Source organism: Hippoglossus stenolepis, chromosome 5, assembly GCF_022539355.2.
Source record: "Hippoglossus stenolepis isolate QCI-W04-F060 chromosome 5, HSTE1.2, whole genome shotgun sequence".
Classification (NCBI taxonomy): Eukaryota; Metazoa; Chordata; class Actinopteri; order Pleuronectiformes; family Pleuronectidae; genus Hippoglossus; species Hippoglossus stenolepis.
This window is the reverse complement of record NC_061487.1, coordinates 20,351,027-20,378,215: the sequence shown is the minus strand read 5'-3', so window position 1 is coordinate 20,378,215 and position 27,189 is coordinate 20,351,027. Positions and strand designations below refer to the sequence as shown.

At 41.1% G+C, this 27,189-nt stretch overlaps 1 protein-coding gene across 1 annotated transcript in view; it reads right to left on the bottom strand.

The window, feature by feature from the left end:
* Window positions 1-8,329: 8,329 nt before the first annotated feature.
* The window catches only part of pdhx (pyruvate dehydrogenase complex component X), a 28,537-nt gene continuing 9,677 nt past the window's right edge, over window positions 8,330-27,189 (bottom strand). The window contains exons 4-11 of the mRNA XM_035157125.2: window positions 23,621-23,823; window positions 22,688-22,786; window positions 17,367-17,541; window positions 16,614-16,761; window positions 14,602-14,660; window positions 12,966-13,124; window positions 10,087-10,151; window positions 8,330-9,228 (exon numbers count right to left, since the gene is read on the bottom strand). Of these exons, the coding sequence (XP_035013016.1) occupies window positions 8,973-9,228; window positions 10,087-10,151; window positions 12,966-13,124; window positions 14,602-14,660; window positions 16,614-16,761; window positions 17,367-17,541; window positions 22,688-22,786; window positions 23,621-23,823 (1,164 nt within the window). The 3' untranslated portion in view covers window positions 8,330-8,972. The remainder of the gene's footprint in view (window positions 9,229-10,086; window positions 10,152-12,965; window positions 13,125-14,601; window positions 14,661-16,613; window positions 16,762-17,366; window positions 17,542-22,687; window positions 22,787-23,620; window positions 23,824-27,189) is intronic.

Genomic DNA, 27,189 nt, shown 5'->3' with positions numbered 1-27,189 from the left:
CGCACACACACACACACACACACACACACACACACACACACACACACACACACACACACACACACACACACACACACACACACACACACACACATGTGACCACACACCCTTCTGCCTCTCCCACATTTGCCCCACCTCCCGTCCCGCCCCACCTCATACAGCCTCTCTCTCTCTCTCTCTTTTTTTTGCTTTCCCCTCTCTTGCCCTCCACCCTCTCTTCCTGTCAAGGCAGGAAGAGGAGGAGGGGGCAAGAGAGGAAGGTGAGATAAGAAGAAGGTGATCTCTCTCTTCTGTTTTTTTTTTGTTGCCTAGCCGTCCCTCCTCCTTCTCTTTTCATGTTCCTGACAGCAACAGTTTCTGAGAGGCCATTTTTTTTTCTTTGCTCAGTCCATTTTTTCGATTCATCTGATTTTCCCTCGCACGCGCTCTTCCTCTCCTGCTCAGCGTGATCCTGTGCCACCAATTGAAAGGGGTCGCATCCATTTCAAAGAGAGACACCTCATCTTCAAGCTTTCACAGATACATAAGACGGAGACAGAAATCTCCTGTTGCGCACATTTCTCTGCTTTCCTTATCTCATCTTACAGCAGAGGGATTCACTCACTTTAAATTCTGATCGCAAGACGCACGAATGGCAAAAATAATGGTCAAGAAAATCTACTCCATCTACTTTATCTCAGCATCCAGATCACTTTCCACTTCCAACCCTCAGGTTTCACATTTGACTTCACTATTGGACGGATTGAGTCATCTTGGCTCCTGGGAATCTCCCCGGCAACAGCGTCTCTTGTGTTGTTTGCATGTGATGTGCAATATCTTGATTAACAACTGTGAATAGAAAGCATGACTGCTGGTCTGTAATTGTGTGACTTCCTCACCAACCGACCATAAAGAATGTGTAATGGCTCAGCGTGGCCAGTAACTTTGTAGTCATGGGAACAGCACTCAAATAAACTGATGTGACCTGGCCCGCCCTCCACTCTCAAACCGTTATTCTTACCATCAAAGGCTCATGGTGTTTTAAACTGTTTCAAACAAGTCACTCCATTATATCAGGATGAGCTGGGACCTGTTGAATTCAGGCTGGGGCCGCAGGGAGAGAGAGGAAATATATTCTGTTCACGTTGAGATTATCTAATAATAGTAACGATATTCAGAGCAATTTAAACCTGTGGCTGTGTGCAATGTTATTAAACTGCAAAATTATAAGTTATGTCTCTTTCAACTGGAAACTTCTTTCACTCTTCAGCAGTGAAAAACATGAAGTTACAAGACAAGAAGACTGTAAGTGTATAGTGGCTAAATGCTAAGATCAACAACATAGTTCTACTCGTAACGACAAATGCTAACATGTAATATAATATATATTAGGCAATTTTATTGTTTGCCATGTTAACAATCTTTATTTAGTATTGTATTAGTTTAGCAGTACATAGCTAATGTTTACCAGAGCACAGCTGAGGATAATGGGAATATTTCACTAGTGCAGCAGCTAAAAACGTCTGTTAGGAATATGCTGCTGGTTGCATTTTTTTATATTTTTTTAATTACCTTTTTTAATTAATTGGGCCACGGTAAATAAAAGACCAACGGACTCCTCTCCACCGCTGCTGCACAAAGAGCTGCTCACCTGTTTATCCAAAGCTCGGGAAACCCCCCGAACTGGAGAAGCAGCTGTCGTCCATTGTTGTAATGCGCTATGAGATAAGATAAGAAAAACTTTATTGATCCAGACACTGTGGATATTCAGTTGTTACAGCAGCAGGCAGCTCAGAATGAGGCAGAGAAAAGAATAATAATATAAAAAAAGGCAATAGAATAAAAGTATGTTGTCATAATCGATACCATCACTTAGGTTGACTAGTTCCATCAGCCGTGATGAACTCTTCTTGAGATATACGAGCCACCCTCAGACAGACAGACACCTGGAATTAGGAGAAAGATATATTGAAGTGCTGGATTTTTTTTCCAGTTGAAATGATGAGCCAATTGTGATGCAGGGGCTGGTGCACATGGATCTTTGTCTATTCTTTGATTTATATTCCTCTGTTTGAAGTGCAGCCCCAGCTAAGCTTTTAAATAAGGGGGTTTCTGACTTGAAGGGGTTTGAGGTTATAGGGTTCGGGTTATTTCAGTTCATCCAAAGGGGATCAGGGATGCACCACATATCATGGCGATCAATCAAGAAGCGTGTGTTGAGATTTCACACAAAGCCACAAATGTCACCCTTGTAGTGACACAAGAGAGAAAAGCAGGGGGTTTCCAAAGGCAGCACGATATCTGCAGCAGATTTCATGGACATTCATGTAATAGTTGAGATATTGCCGTGTGGAATTAGGTAGAGAACAGATAGAGCCATGCTAAAAATGCCAAAATACACCTGAGCACAGAAGCTGACATTAGAGCCTTAAAATGAATCCCAACACACAGCTACTTCTGATTTGTGAATGGACAAGGCAATGAATATGTGGAACTCAAACAATGCTTAAAACCATGAGAACAATAGAGTTGTCCCAATGGGTCAATGGGACTAGCCCCTGGACTTCCCTCTTGACTTCTGGTTTGGGGCAGATCAGAGAGCTAAGTCAAGTTTTACTAGTGATTGTGAAAAACTGACAGACTGATGGCCTGTAGGTAAATACTGGATTCCACTGGAGAGTTTATAGATGCAGCATATTACGTAACACAGATTCTAAAAGTGTATCTCTTTTCATGAATTGTCACGCACCTGTTATTTCAAAAGAAAAGATCATGATGAAAATGATTCACACCTCCTCCCCCTACACGTATGAGTGACTTCCTGTTTCACCTGTTGCCATAGTCACCGTTGCTCTGTAGCAATGACAGTAAGAAAACAAGCATGTTTACACCTTGCAGGAAAACCACGGTTTAGTTCACTTTTTTTTGTGTGTGTGTGCAAACCACACTGAACTTTTGCTCTCGGTATGAAATGCGCAACATAAATAAAGTTTGCCCTTGAAGAGTGTGATTTCAAATGAGTGTGTTTTCTATAAATGTTAAAAGTAAAAATGTATTTATATTCTGCGGTAAAGGTAAAACATTGAAACCTCCAACAGATAATGAGAAACTGAGCATTAGAGACAGAGACACTGGAGATAAATTGTTATCCAGCCTGAGTTTGTTTCCCTCTCTGAACAATGTCTGTCCTCATTTCTCCCTCTGGAGAAACAACATTGACACAAGCAGCAAAGGCGATCGGCTCCTTTCATTGAATAGTTGAGTCGGTGTGGAACATTTGCAGTGATTGATAAATCTCTTTTCAAACAGTCGAACAAGGACACATGTCCCATTGTAGGCTAAGAAAAGATCAAGTCGGTCAACACTTCAGTGCGACGGAATGCACGAATCTCTCCATCACCGTCAGTCTAAACAAATAAAATAAACTTGTTCAGCCGATCGTCCATGTTTAGGAGCTTGTGTGAACATGAATGTGACCTAAATGGATCATATCTCTTTATTTATATTCTGAAGTGGCTTTGAAAGAAGAGGGACAAAGCGGATTTGTAAGCACAGCAGCTTGACCACAGATGGCTCCAGGGTTAATATCTTTACCATCTTTGATGTATGACGTCACGGCAGCAGACAACAGAAAACATCTGTATCTGAGGCATGAGCCTAAATTAAACATCTGACCGAGTGCTGAGTCAGCAGCCAGCACACATCCGAACCAGACTTTCCGTGATGGCTGCTCAGTGAGGACACCCACATGCGCGTTCTCATCAGACGTCCTTGCGGCCGGGGATCATTGTGGAAACAGCCGAGTAGTGGCACCTCCTCAGCATTCCTCTGAGGCAACGTGCCTTTTTCCCCCCATCCAGCGCACTGACTGGAATGTGAGCAGGAGATGACCATATACGTACAGAGCAAGTGAGATGAAATCCATCCAAATTTGCGCAGATGTGTTGTAATGACGTTACTTTGTGAAGTTTGTGGTCCAGAATATTTCTGTAAAATATCAGCTGGTGACAAAATATCATGAAGTTTCCACACATTTTGATCTGAGCCACCTAAAGAAGGACATTTATCAGACAGTCGTTTGTTGGCCTGTTGCTTCTTTCTCTTCAGTGAAGCTACCGAGGGCGATCGAAGGTCTGTCTATGTTGCAACCCGTGCTGGAGGTGGGGGAGGTGAGGGAGGTTGTTAGGAGTGTGCCCTGATTGTGTATCTTTGGTCGATGGATGAGCTCTGCCTCACCGCAGCAGTGTCTCGGACTGAATGAGCTATGCCAGCGTCATGGGAGCATGACTGGACTGCTTCAAAAGGCCGGGCTTTGTGCAACAACAACAAAGCAAGGGTCTCGCTTGTGTTTGGGTGCTGGGACAGCGCAGCAGGCGTGTTTGGACAGCGAGTGTCACAGACTACTGTATAGCCAACTGGAATGTCGTGTGTCATCCCCCATCTGGGTCGTACTTTCAGTCAGGACGCTCACGATAAGCCTCTGTGATCTCACAGGTGAAATGTTTGCAGATGCCACACTTTTTTGTCCTTTGTCTATTGTCTAACTACTTTAGGTGTATTAAGGTTTGTACTGGACTCTGGAATCCAGTTGTTCTAGTTGTTCAAAAGCTGCAGTTTCCTGATTCTATCTGCACAATGGGGTAAATTTACGTAAATGTAAAGTCTACAAAAAAGTTGGTGACACGTGATACTGACGTTATCCCTTTTTAAATAGTTTTACAATTCGCTCTAAATAGTAGCTTCTAATGTCAACTTGCCCACATGCAAATGTTGGAGAAGTGCAGTAAAAGCTCTACACAACAACTTTTGTTTAGAGCATCTTTGTTTTTCCCACATTTCGACTTCCAAGCACATGACACACACCAAAACTACTTCACAACTCACTGGGGAACAAATAGAGCTTCCAAGGAGCATGTGAATAAACACTGAGACAAAAAAGCTATGACAACCCGTATATTCCGCTTTTGTAACTTTGTTTCAGTATCTGTTTTACCCATTGGGACTTTTTCACGATTTTTTTCAGGATGCTGGGTAAAAGAGGCTTTTCAAAGAAATGACCTAAAGTTCTAAATGTAGCACATTGTCGATGAGCTCAGACAGAAGGAGGAAGGGGAAGTCCAAGGTGGTAACTTTGGGGCAGCTTTTGTATTTAAATTGTACGACTCAGATAAAAGACGAGTGAATAGAGAGGTGCCGGCAGTAAGGGAAAATGGAGAGAGACAAGAGGAAATCCTGTCAACAATGGTTGAACAAACTTGAGCGTGAGATAATGTGGATGAGAGCAAGCCACTCCCCAACACTGGCGATCATTCACTAAGCCTATTCACACAGGGAAATGTGTGTGTCTGAGTGTGTGAGGGAGACCAGGGAAAGTTCCCTGTAAAGCGCCAAAGTCAGGGAACGAGAGGAAAGAAAAATATGTCACTGTTTATGGTTCCAGATGAAAATCAATCACCAATCTTTGACCCTCTGTTGCTTACAAGTGAAAACTTTCAGATTATAACAAGAGTCATATATTCAACATCAGCCTCTGGTCACAAGCTGATCACAAGGACAAGATGTTTACGAGCCCCTCCCCCACTGGACTTACTGTACATCCCCTGAGCATGTGACAGGCGTATGGTATTCACATCAATACAGTTACAAAAGCATAGATAACAGACACTTTATGCTTCATACTAATTCACTTTCACAGATTCCTGCCTGAAATGGTTTATTATTGGATAAAACCATTAGGATTTTTCCTGTGAAGTGAGCAAATGATTCATAATTGATCCTTTATTCTTATCCTGCCAAACACAAGCTTCCTTCATAAGACAAAGTATCCGTTAACAATCCATTTGATTTCATTTGGAAGTCTTGGACCAGTTCATTCATGCGGTAGATGGAGAACCCATCTATGACAGAGCCCAGGAGGACGGGGAGGAGCTGGATAGCGAAACGGGTGTGGTGCAGACTCATTCAGGCCCATTTTGCTATTTGGCCCAACATATCTGAAGGACATCCAAATACCAGCACAACAGAAGTGCTCGCTTGCCCACTTCTGTCGCCATAGCAACTGCCTCCATCCCTCTGCAGCATACTGTGCGTCCATGAGTCTGACCTGCACACCTTGCCCGAGCCGCCGCGCTATCTTCAAGAACCTACGTGCAGTTCATCAAAAACCTTGGCGGGAAAAATATCTGATCACCTCAGGTCTGGCGGCTCTCTTATCCAGCTGTTACATTTAACGAGATTGGCGAGCAGAGATTGGCGGGCGGCAGTCAGGGGAGTAAATGTCAGGCTGCGACAGGAAAGCCGAGGAAATGTCAGAGCATGTTTTGCTGCATGTATTTTCGGGCAGAGCTGATATTTGGAAGGGCATTGATCAACTGCACTGCTTAACAGCCGCTGTCAGGCCGGTAGTACAATGTGGCAGAGCACAATAAAGGTTTCGAAAAGGGACATGATTTCAGCATCTTGACATAAAGTAGTGCACAAACCACAAATAAGAAACAGAAAATGATGTAGCTTCCAAAGTGAGAACCACATACCTCATCAAAAGATATTAGGCCTGTAAGACACGGCATACTAATGACACAAGGAGGCTGTTTCAACACAAACATTTCATTAGGCTAGGAACTATGGTAACGCAACAATATGAAGGGGCAACAAAATTAACATGCGCTCATCATTAGCCCTCAGCATTTTTAACCATTTCCCTGTCAGTCTGCTACTGGGTTCTTTTATTGTCAAGCAATCGTCTCATTTTCTGCATCTGACTCGATCTGACTCACACAACACAGCGGCCCAGGGTTATGAGCTCAGCTGACCAAGCAACACCACGTTTAAATTCAATAAGGAAGAGATGAGTGGGGATGAAGAACAGGATCAGACTGGTCGAGGCCCTGAAGTGATGTCAGATGATGGATTACAGACTCCAATGTGCTATAATAACCTGTGTATAGCTAACAAAACGGAATGCCCAGCTAATATTTAAAAAAAAGAAAAGCGATTTTCAGCTTAAAAGCAGTAAAAATATGAAAATAATAATAATAAAAAAAAAAGTGTTTTAACGAATCACGACGACAAACTGCGGTTGTTTGCCTCTTGGTGCAGTTTCAGTCAACATACTTTTTTTATTTCCCCCAAGACTCAGGTCACTGTGACCTTTGACCACTGACATCTAATCAGTCCAAGGGACAACTGGTCACAATGGGAAGGAATATCCCAAAGGCAGACTTGAGACATCATGTTCAATGAAAAAAATAATTTGTAATCAGTTGATTTGTTAGTCTAATTGAACATTCATTAAGCAAAAAAAGTTTTGTGTGGACAGTGACTTTGACCTTTTACTTTTTACCTTTTTACTCCAATTCTAATCAGTTCATCCTTGAGTCCAAGTGAACATTTGTACTAACTTTGAAGAGATTCCCTAAAGGTGTTCTCTAAATATTGTGTTCACAAGACAACCTGCAAAAAAGAAAACCTGCGGTCACTGGCTTTCGCCGTCACTGAGGCATAAAAAGTGCATGTGCACTCCTCAGTGTTTTTTTTTTAAGGGCACTGTTTCTCCTCTCATCACTTTTTATTGAGTCTACCAAGCATCACCGTGGTAACTAGCCCTGTTGAAGGTGCATGTGTGTCTTCAGAACAGTAGCCACACTGTAGAAAACAGTGGGACTGTGCCAGTTGCCTGTATGGCCCCCATGTACCCTCCCCTGTATGTCTCCCTCCTAAATGCAGAGTCACGAGAATCTGATACCACAGCAACCACAGAACAAAATGTCCTCGCTCCAGTCATTGAGAAGTGGTTAAGTGTGTGTAAAGTTCTGGCAAAAGCAGAAAAATAGAGAAAACGGCCATTTATGGAGTCACTATCATGGGAGTAAGGTAATCAGATTGGATAATAATTCAGTTCCTGCACCTTGTTGTCCTTATCTCACCTTAGAAAACAGCACCTGTCCTCATTTTTAGATTCTTTCCATGTAGTAATATGTGAAAAACAAATCTAAGACAGAGACAAATGAAAGTCTGTGATCGCAGCTTCTTCCTTTATCTCCAAAAGAAACAATACCGGACTCTGCTTATGCATATCTGGGATAAGCTCTGCCTGACTGGTGCGGATACATACTGTATGTAAACAGCTGTTCTGCCCACGCTTACAGCAAAGATACGCATCTGCCAGCGGAGGCTGACCCGTACACTCCGCTCAGCAAATTATCCTAATTGGCTTCTTTGAAATAATTATTATGTAATCTCTTTAGATTTTAATTAAATAGAAACACACACACCCACAGACACACACATCTGTGGTTTCCCCGATAGCTGTAGGTGGGAGGAACATGTTTTAATGAGGCGCACAGACATCTGAAGGTTGAACAGTGTGTTTTATTGGCATCTGAGGACACCCAAACCTAAATGGTTGTATTTAGTCTGTATACACATGGATTTAATGGATTAGTTATTTTTCGGGGATATCACAGCATTTGTTTTAAATAAGTTAAAACATATTAACATGAACAACGTCTGAAATTTACTTTGAATTTTGTAACAGGAAATGTGGGTTGACCCTTAGTGGGCACAGCCTCGCCAATGATGTTCAGTAATAAATATTTCGGACAAATGTACATAGAAGGTCCCATTTTCAGTCCCATGTTCTATTTGCATGTGTGAATAGTGACACAGAATAGATGCGCTGGTACTGAAAAATACAACTTTAACTTTATATATATACACAAACTGGTGTGATAGACCAAACATCGCTTTTACAGTATGCGGGGCACCTGGCTGTGTCGGTTGGGTCTTGGTAATATTTGGCACCACTGCTAGAACCCTGTGTCACAGAAGCCCACTTCATCACAATGCTTGGTTATTATGTGTGAGACACTATATACACAAGACTACTTTGTCAGCCTTAATCCAATGGGAATCAGTTTCTTAAGAACCGTCTGATTGTGACCACATGAGACAGGCGTTATCAGGAAGGTGTTTGGTGCTTCGTCTCTGTGTTTTCAGGCAAGTGTCATGCGTTGGGGTTTTTCTAGGTTGGCTCGGAATTTATCAAGAAACCGTGAGGCTAACTCGTCGTCCACTAGTCGACCATCGCTGGACAGAGTGACTGTCATCAGCTGCTGGGTGCGCAGGGTCTGGTCGTCCTCGCGTAGTCGCAGCTCGGCCCTGGAAGTCCCGACGGCGAGGATGCACGCCTGAGGAGGGTTGATCACAGCGCTGAAGCCACTGATGCCAAACATCCCGAGATTAGATATACTGCCACGGAGAGAAATGGAAGAAAGAAGTCAGACTCAGCAGGGGGAGGGACAACGCATACAAATTTACTAAGTGGACAAAACTGTGGTTCTAAAACCAGCTCCTTGATGCAAAGAAAAGAACATTACCACATGGAGAGAGTGAATAAAAAAACCAGAGGGTGAATTAAATCTATTAATTATAATTGGCTGTGAGCATCTAATTTTATACAAAACAGAACACTGATCAGTAAAGATTCATACGGCAGATCCAGCCTTCTAATCTCTTCCTAAATGCGGTGTAGGGTCAGAAAGACTGACCGGGGGGTGGGGGTGGGGGGCAGTTTGCTGTTTGCCTTAATGAGAATTCTAGCTCAGGGGGGGAAGCGGGCAAATGAATGGAGGGAGGGCAGACACACACATATCCTCAGGAGGACATGGAGGACTGCAGCTCCATTGGAATCCATCGCTCTTGCCTGACACAGAAACCCCATTTATGTCTCAATGGCACCATTAATTCTAATGGGCTGAAAAGCCTCCCTTTCCACTTTTTGGCAATTGATGGTGCAGCATCTAATGATCCTTGTCATCCAAGACCACGTTCAGTTCAGTACCACATGAACTATAGGATATGCATAATACATATTGACTCTTTGTTAAATCCGATTGAAGTGATGAAAGTGGAAACAGATATCTTGTCACTGAGTTACAAATGAAAGATAGAAGGTGTTAGAGGCCTCTGTTCCCACACATGAGGAAATCTTTCTGTTGACATCATGATGTCACTACTGTTCATGTGCCTCTTGTTTCCCTAAGAAATTATGTGTCAGGTTTATGTTTGTAGAAATGTTTTATGTTCTATTCAAATCTAGATGTTTACCTGAACGAGCCTCCCTGGTACTCCTCAGGTAGAAGTTTTCCATCTCGAGCCTTCTGGGCCAAAGCCTATGGAAGAAGCATTAATATTCATCACTTACACAAGACGTCACCAGAGATCTTGATTTGTCCATGTGAGGCACAAGCACACTCCTGGCTGACTGCTGTTTAATACCAAACTTTAAAGATAATCAGGGAAGATCAGTATTAGGATTCATGTACTGTATCATATATATCAAAATAAAATGTTTTTGTCCAACCACTGGATGTTGAGTTATTTCACAGGATAAAAGAAAACTGACTTGTTGGTGGTTCTACAGGTAAAGTTCAGGGATCACCCAATTCATTATATTTCAATCTCTAGGACCAATGGATACATAAACAATATTTCATGGCAAAACATCTAATAGTCGTTGGAATATTTGAGTTGATTGGGCCAACAGAGCAAAGAGACCTCAACTCTATCCCAACAGCGATGCCACTAGCATAACAAAAAATGTGTAAAGACCAAATGGACGTATTATTTTTGTAAAGCTAGACACTAACTATTATGACATTTTGATATTCTATCAACTCTGGTGTACAGAACACCAGAGCTTGTCTAATCCAACCAGACAAAAAGCCACAATAAGCTTTTAATTTAGACAAACCTCTTATTCACTGCAATTCAGCAAAAGTGTTGAGAGTGGTCAATTTTGAAATACAATTTTTAAGTAAATGATCCAGTGTCTAACAATCCCTGAGATAAATGAAAACCACCAGACTGTGCAATGCTCAAATGAGGCAGGGGAACATGACAACGCCCAGAGGGAAGATGAGGCACCTGACGAGGAAAGCCAACACATCACTGCAGCCAGTTCCTGTGAATGCATGTTCTATCAGAGCATGAACAAACCTGGAGAAAACACAACGTATCTGTCAGATGAGAACAAAGTATGAAGATGGTATCGTTTCCAGTGCAAGTGTGTTTGCATATGATCCACTTTATGTTTGTTAAGGATGATTTCTGTGATCCAAGAAACATACACTGTCGTCATATCAGATATAATCTTTTAAATCTGATGAAAATACCGGCTCTGCATTAAACTCCAGACTTTGCTGAAAGACTGAGTGAGCTACTGATGAAAAGGTAGTTTTACACTCATCTTTTTCAAGGTATTGCTCACTGTGAGGTTGAAACTGTAGGTTGGCCACAGCATCTATATTCGGCATGAATTTAGGTCAAATGTCAATGTACCAAAATGTTACATTACAAAAGGCAACCGACACAGAACATCAAGTGTAAGTATCCGGATCGTTGAGACACAGTGGGACATGAGGAGCACATTTGAGAGAAGAGTCGTCAGTACAAAAAGAGTTCGACATTCCACATGTTGATTTTGATTTGATACCATTAAGGACTTGCACGTGTAGATTGAGCTCAAGGCAGACGTTTAACTCAACTGAAAAGCAGTGGGAGGCAAAGTGCGTTTTGAAAACTCAAGGTGTTTGAAGAAATGTCTGCAGAGTTGGTGCCAATGCCTTATACCAGCGGTTATATTGTTGTTATCTTCAAAATGGATTAAACAGGGTCGACAATAATTTAAACAGATTTTAAATTCTTAAAAGTTCCAATTGCAATGTGGTTATAATATTCTGCACTGTATTCTATCATATCCCAGTTCAACACTCACGTATGCCATTATAACCATTTCTTTGTGTGAATGTGTTGCAAATACAACTACATCATTTCCAGTAACTCTGAGACATCATATTCACAGTTGGCTTTTCTCACGGTACAATTCATCATTAATGTGCTAAATTACCTGTCCAGACAAACAGACAAGCAATTACAATGCATTTCAGCATCTGATTGCACCATGACTGTTTTGTCATAACTGCTGGAACGTGAGTAAGAGTAAAAAAGATAATTACACACCCACTCCCTCAACTCAGCACACAGCTCTCACTGATAGGCACAAACATGCCGTGTGGTTTTTCCCAAAAAACTACCACACATATATTTTTACCATTGCCAAGTATTGTCACTGCTACAAATAATCACCAACTTCAGCCACTGTCACTGGGGGAACACTTTAACTTTCACCCCTTTTTCTGCTCTGTGATGTGGTTTAGAGCATACACAAATAAAACACCTGTCCACCACAGTGCTGTTAAACCAGAAGCACCTAAATCTAAACTGGCCTCGGAGAATGTGCTGGGCTTTGCAGGTTTTGTTGTTGTATAATAATCATAGAGACATAAATAGCAGCCCTGAGCATTTGTGGAATATTATACCGGGTCACTGCTGGTGAGAAACATTACGTTGCATTACCTTGATCTTCAGAAATGTATTTATTTTGATTTCTGTGTGTCTCTTCAATAAGAAAATGGCTCATAGAGAGTGTGTCTGTATATGAATGTCAGATTTCGATTTTTTTTGCATGTCTGTCCCCAGCTGCTGACTGTGGGCAGGGAAAAGAGCAGACCATTGTAACTTTGTACTCCATCTGTGGCCAGTGACAGCTGTGACCTGCAACCTAATGGTAAAACATCACAGTATCTGAGATCTAATGAGATCTATCAGGATGATTTGAAGACCACTTCTACTCTACACGATCCGAATGATAGGAAATAGACGTAATAAGTGACCCACAGGTTGTGTTTTCACATACAGTTGGGCTACAGTCGAGTCTGAACTTCCTTATCTATTCCCGCAAACAGCAAGACCCCACGTTATCACCTGAAGTGGAACACGGAAACCCCCCACAGCTTCAAGTTATAATCTAACAACCGCAAACAACCATGAGGGAAACTCCCACAAAGTTATCCATTAACAAACTGTGACAGAATGGTTGATAATATTTTCTTGCTCTTCATTTCTCTGGAGCCGGTGGTTTTTACCTTTGCATTAGCTGAGATCTCCTGGACCCCTTTGTTTGCAGCATCCTTGATGATGGGGGTGATGAGGCCTCTGTCAGTCGCCACAGCGATTGAAATGTGGATGGAATCAAGCGCTCGGGGTCCATCACCAGACCAGGTCACATTTACTTCTGGCATCTCCTGTGATAAAAATTCAAAAAGGTCAGTGAAGATTCTGACGAGGAAAAAAACAACCAGACAATGACAGATTAAAAAGCCGACTGCTTCCTGGTTACATGGCGTTTCCATGACGTTCATAACTGCAAGTCTGATATAACACCAAATATACTGTATAAGACTTATATAAAGTATATTGTATTTCTCCAATGAGGAAAAATGCACACCGCTCATCCAGGATCAGGCCTGGCTGAGGTGCTTTGTCCTAAAGAACTCAAACTACATGATAAAAATATATAGATATGTATCTTTATATAACACTAAATGTGGAAGAATAATAAATTAATTTGTTGGTGATTGTACACACTTTCTATCAGGAAAACTAATGTAAAACATATGTACTGTATCTGTATAGACACAGTACATATGTATATAAATCATCAGAGTCAGACTGTGACAGACTTTGATCATGATTAATCTTCTGTGATGAAGCGTCCATAACAGGTTACTCTACATTACAAAGCATCCACGGTGAATTCCTGGGTCAGGTCAACACAGAAAATGTTTATCTGCTCACATTAACTAGAGCAGATCACTCTGCCAAAGCATGCCAGTTGGTTAAAGTGGTGACACAAAATTGGCCTCAGATGCCACTTCCTGATGTACTTTGGTCAAAGAAGGAAGCGCGATTGTGTTATTTTTTACAGTTTCCGGGTGTTACGTAAGTGAGTGACATATTTCAATTTTGAGCAGAAGCCACAGAGGTATTTTAGCCACGTGGGACATTGGACTAACAGTAACACAGTGTTTAGACAATGAGATAGTCTTGTGTTGCTTTGCTGGGAAACACGTCAATGTTTCACATTCTTCACATTTAATGTCACACTCCCATTGCAGCTTCACACGACAGCGTTTCATACATGTCTTCTGTCGTCTGGTACATGTAGATGCTTAAGGTGGACACATTCACTGAAGCATGTACATTATTCCATGCTAAATAATAAACATAAGTGGTTTGATAGGCTGTGCTGCTCTTATCAGATGCTGCTGAGACATTCCTCACTGTAATAATTAAATTACCAGAGGGCCACATCTATTTTTAACCTGCATTTCCCTCTCACACATTCCTTAGATCAAGCAGTAGCTTAAGTCACAGTAATCATTTAGAAGAAAATATAAACGTAAACAAGTATTTTAGAGGTGTCCCTCTATCTGTTTGGGTTTTCTTCCACTCTTCAGGGAGATGAATGCCTCAGAACTTCTAAGAATAAAACGATCTGAGCATCTGCGTATATATTAATTTCTTTGTATGATGGCGAGGCTACTGCCACCAGCTGAAACACAAACTGAAAATTTAACCAAGGAAAGCAACATAAGTCATAAACTGTGTGGCCGCAGGCTTTAGGCACAGCATTAGGGGGTGATTTCATAAAAAGATTGGCCTCAGCAGATTTAAGGAACAAATGACGGCAAAAGGAAAAAGATTCTAAACAATACTTACTTTAAGTGTGACAGCTGCAGCCTTGATAATGAAATCATTAACAGACACTTTGATCTGTTCTGAAAAGACAAAGAAGACACAGTGTGTGAGCCTGATTCAAACTCTAATGAGAAGTAATTTCTGCTTATTACAACCAGTTAGAGCTGGTCTGGTAGATGGTGTCAAAGAAGGGCCAAAGACAGGGATGAACATATGACAATGTATTCTCTACAAGACATTTGACATGTGCTAATGTACAAAGTGGAATGCTAAGGACATTTTTCTGAATGAAAAATATTTCCAAAGTGCTGAAATAGGCTCCTTATTAATACATAGGGTTGAAAATGAATGCACCAACATGCTCTTGTATGTGAAAAAAAAAATATATAGAAAATTTTAAATTGTGTTGACCTGTCGAATCCATCCCTCTCTATCTGAATCAGTCACTAGCAATTGTTCTGATCCTCCCCCTCTATCTCTGTGTGTATGTGTGTCACAGCAGACCGAGCGGGTTTGGCCCGGCACCGCTGCCAACTTTTACTAGTGTCCATTAGTGCTGTACTAGACAGTTATGAATGCTGCGAGCAGGATGATTAACGAGCTAACCGTGAAATCGCTCTGCTCCTGAACAATGAGGGTCCGCAAAAACAACCGGAGAGAGAATCCCTCATACACACACAACCTTCGCTAATAGGTCTGGTATGGCCGAACCGTTTCCTCCGTCAAAGAGACGGGACGCAGAGAGATTTAACGTTTGTTTGACAGCTTGGCAAAGTTAAGCTAAATAAACCCAATTAAGCAATAGTGGGTTGAACTGTTTAAAAAGATAGGAAAGTGAAAAAGTGCTCTTGCTATATAAACATGAAAAAAACGAAAAAAAAACCAGATTACATTGAAGGAATCCATGAAGAGAAGCTGTTAATGATAAATAGTCTGTAACCTGAATGTGTCAAAATGCTGAAGGGGGAATGTTGTGACACATGTTCAGCTTACAAACACACATCCTGATGGCTGTTGCACAAGAACTTGTGGTTGCCAGAAGAGGATGTGAGTAGGACAAAGTCAAAGAAGTGCCTGCCAAAAAATAAGGGAATATACTGCTCTTGTTCAATTTTTTTATTCAAACTCTACCAGACTCATGCTAACCATATAGTACAGAACTTACTGACACTGTAGGGATTGGACACAGCTATCCGCAGGCACATGTGCTCTCTGAAACATCCCTTTTGATGCGCTTTTTTTTAAAATCGTGAACACTGTCGTTTATCGCACAGGGTGTACCGAAGAGCAAACACTCGAAAGAATCAATTTTAAATACTCTGACGCAGAGAGAAACGATTACTCTGGTGGAATACTTGACTCTTCTGTTTTCAATCACAGTTGTAAAAGAAAAACAGCTTCCATTCCTAACGTTAGTTGTCAGTGAGCTTGCTTGTTGATGTAATTTGTTGTCTCAACTGTAGTGAGCTGACATAGGAGAGGCATCAACTGCATTAATCAGATGTGAGAAAATACAGATAAAACACTATGTTATATGATGATGACTATGTGCGTCTTTTCAAAATATGATCAGCCTTGTTGTGATGTGTAGTGTGAAGAAAGAGAACTGATTAAAATCACATAATGCAACATTCAGCCCAATTTATATCCACTTCAGACACCACAAAGCATATAACCTGTAAATCACCAACACCAGTTATTGTGTTATATATATGTACTGTATATTGAATGAATATGAATATATATATATATATATATATATATATATATATATATATAGAGAGTATGAGTACATCAATTTCTCCAAACATGTCTGTGAAATGGAGATGTGTGCGATGTTTGAACCAGGGGAACGAGACAGAGAACATGAACCACAGCTCCTTTCAATGACTGTCATCTTTGTCAAATGAGCAGTCATGTGAAAACCCTGAAATCCACATTTTCATGGAACAGTTTCCTCCAAAATGCCACATGTATGTGTTAAATAACAGCGCTAACGTGTCTGCGCTCCCTCGAAAGTCTTGTGTTTTCACCTTTGGCCAAATCTTTGCGGAGCTTGGTGACGGCAGCCATGTCACAGTCAACGGAGGCGTACGCATGGGGGATGGTGGTCTTCGATTGTGTCAGTCTCTGAGCGATCACACGGCGAACATTAGAGGCCGGGATCTCTGTGAACGTGCCCTGAGGGGGGACAAGCGAAGGGGAGGGGTAAATAATGAGGAAAGGAGTGAGGGGAAAAAGAGATGGCAGTTTGAGAGAGACAACGAGGAATAATGAGGATCAAGAAAAAGAGTGATAGACGTATCTCACCTGCTATTTATCACTCACAACATGCAAAGGGCTGACGATGTAGAGATTATATTGACAAGTTTGTTACAATGAGTTTAAGATTGATTAGGAGTGACTGGCTTTGTGAAAAGACGATGTGTCCATCTGCTTATTTACAGACCCTGTCTCTCACATCAATGGGTCTTATTTTACAGCATATGCACCCATGAAGACTTAAACATATATAAAAACAAAAAGGGTCTGTCAATAAGATTTGAAGACCAAACAAATAACAGAGCTATCAGAAGCTGTTCGATGAAAACACTGCTTGTTCACACAGAGACGAGACTACAGGTAGAGAATACTCAAGAGGATGAGTCATCAATCCCTTTAGTTCCCTGACATGAGACAAAAGTATAATGACGGGTTGTTGAGTGTTTTTATAGTTCCACGGCACTATCACAAAACAAGACAACGAGGTATGTAAGTATAAGTGAGTGAGAGAGAGGAATGCTCACTGGTGCTCCTGGGTTCCCTGGAACAGAGAGAGGAGGTATGTTGGGTCTGCTGCCTGGGGGTGGAGGGGAAGCGACCGGGATGGGAGCAGGACTCGGGGCAGCTGGAGCAGCTGGGGCCGCCATAGCTGGTGCTGCTTTGGGGGCAGGAGACGTCTTCAAAAGATTCATCGCATCTCTGGTGAAACAAACAAAAAATAGATATGGTGAGTAAAAACAAACAAAAAATACACAGCGGTCTCATTTCATATAGAAATATCGATGCAATAAATTTAATATTATTATAAAACTCATACAGGTCTGAATTACGATATTCTCTGCCATGACCGACTAGAAACCCAAATATTGCAGCTCACTGTTTGACGGCATGTCTGTCTTCGTGACGGGCTGCAGAACTGAGTAAATATTAGATGTGTGTAGGATGAAATATTCATGACGTTAACGCATTTCTAATCAAAAACATTTATATGGGAACAAGTGCTTCCCACAGTCCATTCCAAATATATTATGCAGACTTAAGTAATGTTTGTAACTTAAATTTGATTTGGATCCGTCTTTGTACACTAGCTGGTTCCCAGAATGCCGCTGGTGACCAGATGACCGATGCAATTTCAAGCCAAAGACAGACTTTCTTTTCATCATGTTTTTCTTCATTTCTGATATTACTATTAATGATGGCCTCATTTTTTTTTTTAACTGTTGCAAACAACTCAAACATTTCATTATTACAAGAGTATGAAACAATGTACTGTGATACATTATTAACCCATCTGCTCCCACTTGACAAGCTTATACGTGGCTCTCTTTGTCACTTTTGTTTGGTTTCTATTTGTGTCAGGCTTGTAGAGAGCGGGGGTAACTATCGGTCGTCCTCCAGTGGATGGGCGTCATGAGAATCATTTGTAAGTCACAAACAAACTCCAGCAGAGCAGGAAGGATCAGGTGACAGCTGCAGCCACGGAAAAGAGGTGTTGTTGTTTCCTTTTTCCCTTTCCACTGATATCCCTACTTTTCATGTGGCATTTCATTAAATACTACAGACTAATTAAATGTCGGTGCATATGCCTCATGTAAAACATGTTTCTGCCGTTTAATAAAGGTTGCATGTATGATTGTACAGTACTAAGACAACTATCCTGTTTTTTTTCCACTCACTAGTTTTGACAGTGAAAACAGTGGGAGGGGCAGGTATCAGGTGTGCCTGCTTGAAGCATTGTGGCACGAGTTCAATGCACTCCAGGGTCCATCTACCCATATGCATCCCGTCCTTTGTCTGGACCAGCTGTCTCTGACCTCATCATGTAGCCAAGAACAGTCTAGGCCCGGCAGCTATTTTCTACTTGTTCAATATCCGAGCTGCGGTTTCTTTTTTTTTCTCAATCACAGTAGTTCCTCCTTTTCTCTCAGTGATAGGAGTATTTGTTTGTGGAGGGACTGAGGCAACTTGGAAATTCCCCAGCTAACCTGAGAGGGTTTAACATTGCAGATCACCCAAAAAACCCAAGAAAATGCAACACAGAGGTTGCATGTGACAAAAAAAAAATGAAAAAAGAACACAAGCTATGTGTGCAAGCAAATAAAAAAAAAAGATATATATATATGATTGAAAAACATTATATGTATGTAAGAACTGTAAAAAGAAGATGAGTTGTGCAAATAATGTGTGAATAAGGATCCTATATATAAATTCACACAATGTTTCTGTTATGAAATAAGAGGAAGTCGGGTCAACAGCAGCCTACAGTGGCCATTTAACAATGATGACACCATAGATACGTTTTGTGTAGCTGGCTGGCATGTGCTTTTCACACCGACCATTTACAACCCTAATGACAGCCAAGGCAAAGGAGCCTCTGAAAGACTGCAGGAGGGTGACTGGAATATTAAAGAGGGAGCAAGGCAGCGCTCACACTCACGCTGGCACACTCATAAAATGAGCACCGAATGTAAACAGACACACTTGAATAAACTTTGCCTTCTACTGCCACCTAAGAAAGGCTAAGATGGGGAAAAGAGAGTTTTAGTGCATTGGACTGAAACACAAAAAGACAATTTATGAACAATTTTAAATAAAAATACTCTTGGGGCCCAGCTCCATTACTACTTATCCTCTTCTTGTAAGTTTTGAAGTACTAAACTGCTGCTGTAGAAAGCAAAAAGTAAAATAAATACGTCTCAATTTACTGAGCGCCGGAGGGCATCTATTTGTTCATATCTAGACAAATTGATATTTAACTATTAAGCATTTTTTATAAAGTTGAATTCCATTTATAAGGCACTTTTATTATCAATGTTACAAAGTGCTTAGCAAGGAATAAACATCACCAGATAGATAAAATGAGAATAAAACAAACGAACATGGGCATAAAATCTGTGTAAATAAGAGCTTAATTTGCTAAAACTTTTTTATAAAAAGTACGCATTTTAAAAAGGGAATTTAAAAGAAGCTGGATAACTCAGCTTATCTAAGTGTCTTAGTTCAATGGGCACTGGATTCCATAATGTGAGGGCTCTAATAGCAAAAACTCAGTTACTCTTCGTTATAAGCCAAGGCCTGGGAGTAACCAGTACGGCTCTCTCTGGGGATCTTGGCGGTCGAGAGGGCACATACCAGTGGCAAGGCCATTTAAGGCCTTAAAAGTGAGTAATACAATGTTTTAAGCAATACAAAATTTAACAGGGAATCCAGTGTTGAGGCAAGCACAGGAGTATTCCCACAGTTTATATACTAGTTCAGCCTATAAGAAAATATAAAGACTGGTAGTGTTTTACAAAAACCATCAACATCTTTACCCATTAATGTGTTAGCTCTGCCTGTTGGCTAACATTGCTATTTATAACAATGATTAAAAGATAAGGGGAGAAAAGGTTGTGATGTAAATGAGTGTCTTTGTGCCTAAACTGTTTTTAAACCTCGCTGTGGATTATGTAACATGCAATGAGCTCATCCCTGGGACGCATGACCTCTGTTATTCACGTCCACTATAGGAGGGGCCCCACGGAGCAGAGGGTGGAATGGGAGGGGTGGGTACCATTCCCTGCTTTCAGTCTTATCTGATGTGCCACAGGACAAAGAAAGGGAAATAAGGTCTATTCTACCCTTTCTTGAAGGAGCTAAATAGATGTGAAACTATTCACACGAGGAGATTTGGTTTCCAACAAGAACAGAACTCTTCAGTCTCACAACGTACCTGAGCTACAGCCCATATTGTAGAGCTTTAGGTCCAGACTTTTTCATCCAGATTTCTCAAAGACATTGGCTTGAAATAAAAGAAAAAACTCAAGTGGCTGCTGTATGTGTTCTGAATAATACAAGAGTACAATTCCGGACAATTACTCAGCGTCTGGTTGCTTTACCAAAGCTATTACTGAACAAACTAAACTAAACATAAAAAATGTTATGCTCAAGTAAGCAGCCACCAGACATTGGTCAATGATCAATGCATCCATTTAGCCAATAACCCCAGTTTTATCATTGACAGAGCTTTCATACAAAAGGATGTTCCTGATTTGAAATTATTCTGGAAACTCTCCACATATTACATTCATGTTCATCCATTCCCGAAATTAAGTTTTCCACAGCTTGAATTGAATGGTTTCTTCAAACAAAAAGAGACAAACAGGCTTGGCAGTGCTTTAAAAGTGAGACATTGAAGATATCTGCTCTTTTTTCTGTGTCTTGGTCAGCAAACTGCTTGAATCAGCTTCATACAATCTGTGAAGTCCTCTCAGCAGAGACACGCTGCTTTTTCTTCCACCTCTTTTCTTGCAGAGTCTCATCTGCTCCTTCTTTAAGCATCAGCCTCCATTTCTGAAGACTCTCTGTGCTAATTACTCAGCTCAGGTTCCAATAAGGGAATGAGTGAGTCATTTATGGGTTTAGAAGGAAACTCAGAAACTGCATTTATACAACATTCTTCAAAACCTAGAAATCATACAAGTCATTGTGGTTATACCATTAATTCAGCTTGAAATCAGCGTTTTTTGTGACAATTAAAAAATGGTCTGTGGTAAGTTAATTATAAATTATTAAATGGAGTTATCATTCTTTTCAGTGTTAGGTTTATTAAGCTTCACATCAATTTCTCTTTTACTGTATAACCAACACACGCCCAAAATACACATGGTCTGTGTTACTATGGTCACCAGCGGCTCCTGGAGAATAGGTTGCTATGGCGACAGAAGTTGCTTAATGAGTTTCCCCAGCAGGGTGTTAGGTGGGTAACGAGAGCATTCAATCAGGCCCCCACTGACAGCAGGTAGCCATTAGAGAACGCGCGCGTGCGTGTGTGTGTGTGTGTGTGTGTAGCTTTCTTTAGTCTGAATTCACTAGAACCTTAAATGTTAACCACGTCTTAGTCACACTGTATCTGACACTAAATCTATCACCCCCTAGACTTGCATCATGACAGGTTTGTTTGAGATCACTTTGACCTCATCACCTGGAATAAAGTCAAAAGTTACAAAAGAAAAGAGGTCTAAGATAAAAGGATGACATGACAAAACAAGTTCTGGGGCACGATGCTTAATATAGAACACATCTTTCTGTCATCAGTAGGTGTTCAATTATTGCGAAAACTGTGATAGTCAATCTATAGTGTAAAGTGACTTTATGAGTCATTGCAATAGTTTTTACATGCCTGCAGCTCCCACCGAAATAAACAAGAAAGGAAACAACATGTTTTCACAATGAGTGCGTTCTCTGTGTGGGTTAGTTTTCCTAGGTCCAGTCAGAAGTTATAAAAAGCTCAAACTAAATTTGTTTTGTGAGTAATATTTTGTATTCTATGTTGTTTGCAATAAGAAGAGCACATCGTAAATGTAGTGTGACTTATGCCACATCCACACTAATGTTTTCATTTTAAAATGAAAACTAGTATTTTTCATGTCAGAATCAGTCTGTGTCCATTTTAATACATATCACATGACGCTCGTGCGTGTGCATGTGAACTGTTGCAGATTGCTCAAATAATAGCTCGGCTCATGCACATAGGCAGTTGCCGTATTAGAAAATTAAGAATTTAAATGCAAAACAGCTGCTAGCAAAGACAGGGTCAGCAATGCTTGTAATTTGTTATCCATGTTGCATTCACCAGCGGTAGACGAGGCTGACGCCGTTTGTTTTCATCTGGAAAAAGGTCACATGACAGGAGCGTGACGAATGAGGTTAGGATAAGTTGTGACTGATAAGATCCAATCAGGAAGTCTGCACTTTCCTGCCTGTCTGTACTAAAAACTGTATTTAAAACTAAAACAAAGCCTGAAGGGTTTTTTAAGTCTTGGTTTTAGCTTGAAAAAGCCTTAAAGCCTTCAGGTATACTCACTCCTTGGTGATAAGTCCTCTTGGTCCAGTGGCGGTGGCCAGTTTTGGATCCAAACCATGGGTGTCCAGGATGTGTCTTGCTGCCGGACTCAGACGTAATCTGAACAAGAAAGAGTGTATGACACAATTATACAATAGCTCCCGTTTAGATTTTAAACTGAATGCTTTTTATTTAAGTCAACAACTCGCAAGTCTACAGAGGTCTGACATTTTAAAACCGTTTCCCTACTGTCCATACTTTTAAGCATTGAGCAATATGTCACTGTCATTTGTCTTCCAGCCTCTACTGAACGAAGTTAGTGGTAAACTGTCCATTAGTGGCATTAAGATTGACTGTCTTAAAATGTCTGCATCTATTTCAGGATAATCATGCCACCTGCACAGCCCATCCACCTTTCACACCTGTCAAGCTGAGGCAGCCATGGTGCAAATCTGAATATGTGGACGGGCTCAGCGTAAAATGTTTGCATTACAAATAGGCCCTGTTTGTTCTGTGGCAGCTGCTTTGCTTTCCACGAGAGCATTTAAAGTGTGAACAGGGGCAGGTAGGATCACACACTGTGAACTGAGAAAGATCATCTTACTAAGAGTGTTAGATGATAGGACGTTCAATCTTCACAACTGTAAACCGAGCAAAAATAGAGTGTCTTAAGTCAATTGTTTGTGTGTCTTTATGATACCGAATCTGGTGTAAGGCTGCTTTTATGTTTTAACACCATGACAATGACCTGATTCACACTGTGGATAATATAACAATACACTGATATATGAATAAAACCTAAAGTTACCCTCCATTACTGCCACATTGAGGTGTGTGTGTACATAGACCTCCACTCACTCCATTAACAAATTACTGTGAATTGAGATTAATAAACAATCTCTACAGTATAGGGGTATGATTTGAACAGTTAAACTGAAATCAGATAGCACTCACGGTCCTGATGTGGCCGGTGTTGGTGGAGGAGGTGGTGGTGGAGCAGCAGGGGGCACAACTGGGGCAGCGGCAGCGGCTGCATGCGTGGCAGGTGGAGCTGCAGCATCTGGAGGGGGGATCTCAACCTGCTTCCAGTCCTGCCCTTCGTCCACCATGAGGGCAATGAGAGTGCCCAGGCGCACGTTGCGACTGCCCTCCTCCATCTGTAAAGAGGGAGAGAGAGGTACTTTTACAGTGAAGACTAAACAGTAGCGAAACTGGTTCTGTCCCTTTAATAATAATAACTTTATTTGTATAGCACTTATCTAAACAAGGTTACAAAGTGCTTCACAAAATCCATGGCAAAAACAGAATAAACAAAAAATAAAATGTTTTCAATTCACGCCAAACACAACATATCAAGGTTGAGTCCTTAAAATGTATAGAGAAACCCAGCAGTTCCCACAATGAGGAAGCACTTTGGAGACTGTGGAGAGAAAAAAACTCCCTCATTAACTGTAAGAAACCAGACATCATTACCTCTATGCCTTTAAACCAAACACATACTGTCATAGGCAGCAGAGTCAAAAGCTGCCCCATTTAGGAAACTACATAAAATAAAGTTGCAATAAAAGTAAGATAAAAAAGGAATAAAAACAACACAGTAGCACCAGAGTTACAAATCACATGTTAAAAATGCTTTCCTATAAAAACATGTTTTGAGTCGTGATTTAAGACAGGTAGTGAGTTGTCTTGACCTAGGGACAGCTGACAAGGTCAGGCTGGCGGATCTCAGGTTGCAACTGGGATTCTACGGAGTCGAGTGCTGCAAAATGTAAGTAGGGGCCAGCCCACATTCTTTTAAACAGAACTGAGATCGCAGGAGTGAAGGACTCCCGCTGTATAATTTTGAAGCAGAAAATAAGAAACTAAATGAAGGGCTGTAGTGATACTGACGTTAATCATTTAACCAGTGGTCGTCGAACAGATAAACCTTTGACATCCACTATAAGGGGGGCCTCTTGAAAATGACACCGCCATCTCATTTCACATCAATTTCAATCACTCCATTTTCTCACTCTCTTAACATGGCAAAATCCTGGCTGTGCTGGAATAGGCTCTTGGAGTGCTATGGATGTGTTTTCATGATGTTCGAAGCTGTCAACCATTGATCCACTTTCTTGTTACGGAGCAATCCAAATCCACAGCAAGCCTTGTGGTACGCTGCCCAAGCTGTGCAAGGTGATGTTCCTCAGTCAATATTGATCAGTCTAAATGAAAGGCCCGGGCAAAATACACAGGGCTGGGCTGCTGCGCTTCATCTCCTTTAAGAAGGTATCCACTCAGTGTTCTGTCTCCTAAAGATGTAGCTCAATACAAGGAGAGGCGAAGGAGAAGTTGCATTCATTCAATCATCCTACGTTCATGCACTCATCAGCCAAGAGGTGATAACCTGCAATTCTAAACAATAAAATGGTGCAAACTGAAAGTACCACTAGTAAATCCACAGTTACCAACATACTCCACCCCCACCATGTCTTTCGCGCAGGCATGCACAATCAAAAGCAACATAATCGTATCCACCAAAGTGGAAAGAACAGCTGAATATATGAGCACCTGCGCTCACTGTTAGGTCTACACTGAACTACAGCAGCACAGAACAAGCAGGTCTTCCTGACTGTCCTGCAGCAAGGTTACAGAGACAAACATGCAAAAACAAACCGGTAAATCATTTCTCAGGTTCAGACAGTGAGTAGCCCTGTTGTGCAAAGTACTGAGGTTTAATACATCCGACTAGTAAATAGGAACATTACAAACTGAATGATGGTGGTGGACACAAACCCATTATAACCATATATAAAGCAGCACAACATGCTCCAGGTTGTAAAATGAGAAAACCTTCTGATGCGAGACTAAGTCCATTGTGATGATATTTTTTGGTGAATGTGTATGCATTAGAATGTTCAGCCGGTGTTACGCCGTGTTTTGAGTCTCTACCTCTTGGTCATGAGGAGGTGATGGATGAAGGTAAAGCCTAAGGGCTACTCAGGGAAATCAGGACTTCTGTAGAATTGGACAGAAAGTCCCTCAGGGGACTCTCCCTTTGTAGAGACCCGAGACGCAACATGTTTCCCATAACACTGCACTATGTGATCTGTTTTTAAGACAGTTGTCAAGATGTATCAAGATAATCTGAGGAGAAAAACATAGCCCTGAAGAGACCAAACTAAGATACATAATAAACTGAATGTATTCATTGCAGTGTGAAATGCATAGACACACACAGAAAACAGCATGTACTCATGCGTCATCATCTAATAGCCACAAAATAGCAAGAGGGCATAAGAGAATGTGTCATAATTCTGCTGCCAGTTCTTCAACATAAATCAAAAACAATCACATGATACATATATTATTTATACCCACTCAAAAATGCATCCAACCAAAAAATGCTGTTTATGTCATGTACGTATCAAGTTTGTGAGAAATACACTTACAAGTACAGAGAGGGTGAATTTAAAATCACCAGCACTAGTGAATTTGTTTTGCAGCTGATTCTCGATACTCAATATAGTTTGAGGTCACAAATAACTGAGAAGAGTAATGTTAACTCCTGCAAACACACAGACAAACATGACTGCTAACTTAGAAATTGGGTGGCTTCTCACAATAAGATCATCTGCACTGTATACAGTAGCCCTGGTGGGTCGTTGCATAATCACATGCTAAGTTCACTGTTGTGATGTGGGGCTCAACACTGCCATCAAATGGTTAGAGAACACAGTGAAACATCTAAGAAGTGTAAATGATGCTCATGTCTCAGCATTTGCAATGGTTCAAATTCCCTCTGTGTTTGTCAAGGAGGATTTTACTTTTGTACAAAGAGGTGCAGCTGTCAGGGAAGAAGCCAGTAGTTAAATTCAACCTTTTTTAAAAAGACACTTTAAATTCTTCACTGCCCTGCTGTACTCTGAACTGGTCTGGACAGGTAACTGGGTAGACTCAGACCTTAAGTAACTTACAGAAAGTTTAAAGTGTGTATATATAGCCTGCAATTAAAATGAAACTAGCTCTGCTACGTGAATGGAAGGCCTCTTAGGAATCAAATCTTTTTGGAAACATGTGACTCCTGATCTTTATGCCCTATCCTCACAGCCATCTTTTCCTGAAAGCTTTACATAAATGGCCTCATGACAGTAGAGAAAGACCCTGATGAAGTCTGAGCGTTCAGACGGGGCTCTTATGGGACCTCTTCAGAGCCCATCAGCGAGGCTAATGATATTACAGAGTCAAACTAGACCTTTCATGAGGTTTAACCTACTTATCACCAAACTGTTATCATACAAGTCCCCTGAGAGTCTAAACGGCTCAGTTACATTGAGCTTAGTCTCAACAGTTACTAACATTTCTTTCAACTTTGACTGATTGGATTCCATAAAACTGGATAATTCCAGCTTTGTCACTCAGTCGTTGCAGAGGACATCAGTTCATGGTCAAACGGCATTGGAAGGTGGTTTAGTGTGCAAGGTGGTTGAGTCTGTCTTCCTGTTAGGAAGACAGACTCAACCTCAGCGTGCCAATAAACACAG